The sequence below is a fragment of the Cupressus sempervirens genome, chromosome 10 (assembly GCF_028749045.1).
Source record: "Cupressus sempervirens isolate cs-2001-9-10 chromosome 10, ASM2874904v1, whole genome shotgun sequence".
NCBI classification, from domain to species: domain Eukaryota; kingdom Viridiplantae; phylum Streptophyta; class Pinopsida; order Cupressales; family Cupressaceae; genus Cupressus; species Cupressus sempervirens.
In genome coordinates, this window is record NC_143127.1 from 334,824,419 (window position 1) to 334,831,746 (window position 7,328).

The window sequence follows — 7,328 nt, forward strand, 5'->3', positions numbered from 1 at the left end:
GGCAAGGATAACAACTCAACAACTTAACCATCACAACATGCCACTATTGGCTATATATGTAACAACTTAAATAGTTTTTGTTGTATTATTTATTTCTTCATTATATAATAGTTTACTTATATTCTTTGTAAAGTTGAACATGATTGAAATCTATGGAAATAGCAATTAACTTTTATGTATTTTTTTTAGGTGCACTTCAAATAAAAGTATTTGCGGTACTTTGTAGCCATGAACTCTTCTATCAATTTTCACTATATAATATAAAATAATATACATGTCAGATTTTGATCTCTTCAAAATATTGACTAGGAGAGCCATCTTTATGTGATTCACACAAACCTCAATCTAGTAAAGAGTTGTCTTCAATCATACTTGCTTCAATTTATCTTTTCCTAAAAGAAACATTTAAAGAATATAAACAATGAAGTTGGGACAAAACAAGCTATATTTGAACTTAAATTACTTTCTACTTTTTGCATATTGTCTACAATTGAAAGACTTATATATGCAACCACAACCTTTGATCTTTCCACTATTAGCTGAAAATTCAATAATGAGATATTTAGAGTCATCCTACTTTCCTCACAATCATCAAGAATATGTTTCAGCCATAGAGAAAATTGTTTAGAGTTGTCCTATTCTCCTCAATATCCAAAAATGTCCAAAAATATAGACTGACTTCGCTGGGTTCCGTATAAATTAAAGAACCCCCACTATGTGATGGTAAAATTTGAGGCCCTCCATACGTATTTAACAACCCCAAAAAGAAGGTAATAGCGACAAATATCTTTTGACCTTAAGTACCCCGTGGCGACAACAGTTAAAACGTAGTAAATTCATGGGACCACAAGAATCATTGCATATTTTGTGGTCTTCCGCTCATTGGAGGCGCTCCAATAATGGAGCAAATTCATCGCATAGAGCCGCTTGGAGCCTGATGGAAGACTGATTGACTGTGACTACTGAAAGACAACAGAGCCATCGGAGAAAATCGGCCATTGATGAAAGAAATTTACTTTTATAAGTACATTAATTGACTAGGTATGACGCTTAAGGGATATAGCCTCCCTCGCATATTGTCTGCTCAGCCATTGATGGAAAGTGTACACTGCAAAACGTGGATGGTGAAGATTCGATCGGGAAAACTTCGAGTCGATTCTGTAGAGCTCATTCTGCCCTTTGATCTTGCTGCACATTTCCGAAAGTAAATTGCGGCACTTAGACGAATCCGGAAATATAGTTTTCGTATTCTACCCGGCGAAAGAGATGGAAGCTACCTAAAATAGCATCTATCTTATCTTTTGATTGAAGTAAGGGTGCATTTGAAAGGTTTGAGGTCATAACCAGGGCGCCGCTCAGTCGCCGGTATGAACATTCTTCTGCGTTTTAATAAGGAAATGTGAAGCTTTGCTTGTTTTGCAAAATATTTGTACGATTTTTGAAAGCTATTTCCAAATATTTGTATAATTTCAAAAGATTTTTGTAAATTTCGTATAATTTTATATGTTCATCGAAAATATTTTAAAAGTTCAGAAGTTTTTCGCCGGTAAGAACATTTTTCCACATTTTAGTAAGGGAATCGTAAAGTTTTGCTTGTCTTGCATATATTTATACAATTTTTGAAGCTCTTTGCAAATATTTGTATAATTTCAAAAGATTTTGTAAATATTTGTATAATTTTAAATGTTCATCGAAAATATTCGATGAACACTTAAAATTTTCTGAAGTTTTTGAAAAAAATTCTTTAGTAGAAAACGTTCTATGAAAATATTTGTATAATTTTGAAAGATTTGCAAATATTTGTTGTACTCTTTACAGATAAAACATTTAAGATGTTCTTATTTCATAACTCTCTTTGCAGGTATAGTATTTGAGTTTTAAAATGGGGAGAGAAAGAATAGCACTAAAGAAAATAGAGAAAGCCACGGCAAGGCATGTGAGTTTCTCGAAGCGGAGGAAGGGTCTGATTAAAAAGGCGAAAGAGCTTTCTGTTCTCTGCGACGCAGAGGTCGGGCTTGTGGTTTTTTCTGCATCAGGGAATCTTTTCGAGTACTCCAATACCAGGTATTCTTCTTTCCTCGTCCCTGAGTTTATTTATCTTAGGAAAAAATGTAGTGTTTTACAAGATCTTGTTTAGGAAAGTTCATAGGAATAATGAGTTCATGACAAGGCAGTTGCATTAATATCTTGAACATACTTAAAACTGCATTCTTAAATATCTTGAAGAAATTCAAAGCTATACAAAGCAAGTAGTTTTTCTGCTTCTGAAATAATAGGTTTCTCGAGAGTGGATATTTCAGTGTTTTAAATTTCTTATGTCGATGTAATTTAAAGTTAATCTTTTTGAAGTTGGTTTGAATTGTTAGTGATTATAGTTATTTATTTTCCAGTTTTATCCTTTTAATTATAATTTTATTAAACATTTTTATTTAAATTGTTTGTACATTTAATAGTTATAAATTTAATATTTTTGAAAAGTTTTCTCAATTTCTATTGCTTAGATAAAAGTTGCAGTTTTAATAGTGCAGATTTCAACTTCATATTATTTCATAGTTTGAAATGACAAAGTCTTTTATAAGAACATTTATTATTCAGATTTACTATTTACTTTAAAATTAATTTTTTTTATTTTTTAAATTAAACATTTTCTTAATTTTGTATGAAAAATATGAATCTAAAAAATTCAGATTTTTAAATTGTAAGATTTTTAATATAAACATTTAGAATTTAAAAAAATCTAGAAGAAACAAATACGCGTTATTTTAGATTTTATTTTCAATCCATTTGTATTATTAATTTTTTTTTTAAATTAAAAAATTTCATAAAATACAAAAGCATTACTAAATTTGATAATAAACTGAAAATAATCTTAGTATGATAAAAATTTGATGTCAAGAAATTTGCATAATATAACCAAGATAAAAGATATTGAATTAATGATTTTTATTAGAAATATAATCAATAAAAGAAAGTTGGATTAAATATTGACATGGTCCTTATCATTTCTTTTAATACATTGAATATAAATCTCCTTAAGGATTTGATATATCAAAAAGATTATATCCCTTTAGTTGCAAATTAGGTCAATAGATCATTCTAAATCAATCCATAGTCCAACCTTGGCCCTCATGACCATTAGAAAAGTATTACCCTTATAATTTTGAAAAAGAATGTTTTAAAGATACTTTCTTTCATTTTCATTTTCATATAGAAACCTTGAGCATTTTAATTTTGATTTTCACTATTTTATAGATGGTTCTTTTAACTTTGATTATAAATTATTTGTTTATTTTTTGGTGAAACATTATATTTATATTAATAATAACTAGTTCAAAAATAGCTTCTAAAGAAAAGAACCAAAAAAGAAAAACTCTAGTCATTGCTTAATACAAAAAGGATGGAGAAGAAGAAACACTACATCAAGAGAGAGTATCTAACAACACTAATGAATCTTGTTGTTGTGATTCACAAATCAAGAATATTGTGATTACAAAGAGACCAAAACTCATATGAGTACAATTCATTATTTGGTGTCAAAAGAGTGAAGCCAAAAACTGTCATTAAAGTTTCCATCATTGATCTACGTCCAAAACTCCAATTGAGACCGTGATATTAGAAAGCCATCTGATGCAAGTGCAATCCAAGATCCTGAACTTTGATTATAAATTATTATTGGTAAAATATATTCGACAAGCATTGTGGAACTTTAATTCATATGATCCCAAAAATCATGCAATATTTGTCTATTTAAAATTAATATTTTTATTCTACAACAATCATTATTAATTTTAATCATTATCAATTTTACTCTATTACTGAAAACTAAAATTTTTAAACCTCAAACATGATAAACTAATGAGTTGGTTAACTTTCTTAAAAATATATAATTTAATTTCTTTAATTTGATTCCTTCAATATTATGGTTCTATTTGTGCATAATAAAAAAGGTTCCAAGTCCTCTTTCAAGACAATTAAGATGACTATTATTATTTTTCTATTAAAAAAATCATTTAACAAAACAAAAAAGATTTTCCATATGAAATGATGAAAGTATCCAAAATTCTCTAACTACTTCACACATTAATTTTCCAAGGAGGTAGATAATCATAGTGAACTAGTCTCCTATGGATCTATTGATTTCTTAAGAGTGTATCATACATGTGACACCATAACGAGATTTTTTTGTGTAGATAAAAAACAATTTGATGTTCTCAATAGTCATTGTGGATCTCTTTGTATTATTTTAATTTATTTTGAACTCATCTATATATAGATCAATTATCTATATATAACTCAATGCAATCACGGGTTAATCTCATAAATATTCTAAGGAGTGGTCTTTGGGAAATTTTTACGATATTACATACACAAAATTATACTCTATGACTATGGTTTTATCAAAATTAATTTGTTCTACTTGAATTTGATCATAGCCAATAAAATCAATTAAAAGAATTTTTTTTAAATATAAAATATGCTATATGAAATAATTTTTTTTGAGATGGTAACCTTTAACTACTAATAGTTAAAATATATTTATCTTATCTTAATTTGGAATAGTCATATGTGGTAATCTCAAATTATTATTCGATTTTAGATACACAAATTGAACCTTCTAGAGTTTTTTTTTCTTAATTTTATTTTTGATAAAGAAGGAAGGAGAGGTCATTGAACCAATGTAATAGAAACAACCTTCCCTGGGCCATGACAACTAGGCAATGAGCTAGAACAATAGTGGCCCAAAATAGCTAAATATAAGCCTTCAAACAAAATTATCAAAAAAAATCATGTTCTTAAGAGTATTATCTAAAACATAAACAAGCACAATACTAAAAAAACTACAATAGTTGTCTAGTAAGTATCTAAAACTAAACCAACACAACACAATGTTGTCACAAAAGTCTAAACCCAATTAGTTTAACATAAAAAGTTGGAAATAACCACATATTTGAAAAAACTAAAAAACCATAGACGTCCTTCGAGCCAAGCTATAACAACTAGGTCGTCTTGATGACTTCGTAGTCCTTAACAAGCTTATTAAGATCAACAGTTCTAGTTCATGAGATCTCGTGAACCATGTTCCTTTCCCTAGATATCTATGTTTGCCTTGCCATTTTTTTCAACTTTCTATTGCTAGTAAAGACCCCAAAGATAGTCTCCTTCATCATTTCCAACTAGACTCTGCAAATGGTTGAAACTACAAGGGTGACTTTGATGTTGTGGATGGCATTAGAGAACATTATATTCAAAGAAATGACTTTTCTAGGGAGGTTGTCAATGTAATTCATGGAATTCCTTTCTGGTTTTTTTAGCTTCGTATCCATCTGGTTAAGAATGGATTCTTTGTCTCATGAGCTTCCTTCTTGCTTGTGTTCCTCCCACAAGCTTCTCTTAATTTTATTTTATTTAATCTCTTGAAGGGTTAGATTTATTATCCTTGAAGTTATTTTCTTGGATTGAGTATAAGTATGAGGTATACACATTGTAGGATGAATTATCTATATTTCCATGTAAACAATTTACATTTTAAGTGCAAGGTATATCATACTTTTTAAAGATTACAAATAATAGGCAACCTTTGTTCAAAGGTTTCTTAATTCGAATCATGATTGATTTGGAATGAGATATAATAAAGTCAATTTTTTATTTTTTTTTTATATAAGTTTTTAAAGGACAATAATATGTTTGTAAAAAATATAACATAGCTATTACATGATGAGAACTTTCTTCCATCATGTAAAACATTTGCTAAAGATAATATCAAAGATATTGAATTGTATTGTTTGTGAACTTGGGTTTAGTCTTTTATACCTATTTACATTGGGATTGAATTTCAATATTTTCATCACCTATTTACTAGTATTCTTCTTATGTCCCAATACAAAACGTTATTATAATTATTTCTAACATTTTTCCTTCACATATTGATTCATTTGTGTGCATTGACATAATAATGACTAAAAATAGGTTTAGAATAGAGTATCCACTAGGATAGAACAAATTGAAACAAGTGTAATTAGGCAAATAATAGAATCAATGATAGAAAAAAATTGGATTAGTACCAACAAAATAGTTGGCCAAGAGAGGCATACCAAATAATATGTCTTTTCATCACAAGAAAATAAAGGATCGAATAATGAATTATGGAGCCTGGGAGTGTGCAACAAAATTTGAGAGAGGTATTTCTCCCAAAATATGGAGGTAGGCTCTGAAACTTATAAAACCCCCCAAAAAAATTTCAGGCTCTTTGACTAAGTTGTAGATTGTAGTTTTAAAATTAAGGTAGGTTTAAAACAATAAGGGATAAGAATGAACAATGGTTTTAACTAAATCCTTTTAAAGGAAGATGAATATGTGGATCAACATGCAACTTATAGGAACCTTTTTCTAAATAAAAAATTATGCTACATTAGAGGGATAATTTCATAAAAAATAGAAGATCCAAATAAATTGAATCAACAACTAATATACAGTGCTACTAGCTAGACAAATGGAAGGAGGGTTTTCAAAATCCTCTTGACTTTGAAGACATGTGTTGGTATGGAAAATCTTAGTAATAAGGTATTTGAGGGTGCAAGAATATGTCATTAAACAAATTAATAAGTGATAATTATAATAGGAGGATCCATAAATGTAGTTGACTAAAATTAACCCAAAGAGATACAACAAAAGGTATGAAAAATGCCCTTGTTCCCTTAAAATTCTTACATATGAATAGTAAAATCATAAGAAGTGGAGTGTCTAGATTGAGAAAAGTAGGTTTCTTCATTAAATGGGATGGAAGGTGGCCACCATTAGCAAAAAAAAGTGTAAAGATGGAGTAAAAGATATATGAGATCTCTCGCTAGGATAGAATCTTTACCCAATGGATTTTTAAGATACAATTTTAGTCAAGGGATATAAAAAGGTTTTACTCTAGGACCTCCAAATGATAGATCAATCAAGGTTATTTATGAAGAATTTCGTTCTCAATTTTGACATGTAGAAGAAAGACATAGAAGCTATTACATTATGGATCATAATGCATAAGTTATTCATAGAGTACTCGAACATGTATTTGCTAAAAAATATAGGAGAGAATTAGAAATTTTGTTAAAGTGTATGAGAGCTTGGATGAAGAACACTATGTTATGCATGCTAAAATACATGTAGAGGTACTCCCATTTTTTGTAATCCCTATATCAATTGAACTATAGCCATAATTTGATATTTGGTAATAGTTATTGAGAGGGAAGATGACATAATCTTGTGCCTTGAAAATTATTGAAAAAGACACTCATGATTGGAAAGCTAAAAAAAAAGATATATAAGATTTTTAAAAAAGGATA

General features: G+C 28.8%; 1 protein-coding gene across 1 annotated transcript in view; it reads left to right on the forward strand.

Annotated features, from left to right (window-relative positions):
* Positions 1 to 779: 779 nt before the first annotated feature.
* LOC149533968 (MADS-box transcription factor 57-like) overlaps positions 780 to 7,328 on the forward strand; it is a 68,194-nt gene continuing 61,645 nt past the window's right edge. The window contains exons 1-2 of the mRNA XM_089802993.1: positions 780 to 1,365; positions 1,862 to 2,064. Of these exons, the coding sequence (XP_089659119.1) occupies positions 1,883 to 2,064 (182 nt within the window). The 5' untranslated portion in view covers positions 780 to 1,365; positions 1,862 to 1,882. The remainder of the gene's footprint in view (positions 1,366 to 1,861; positions 2,065 to 7,328) is intronic.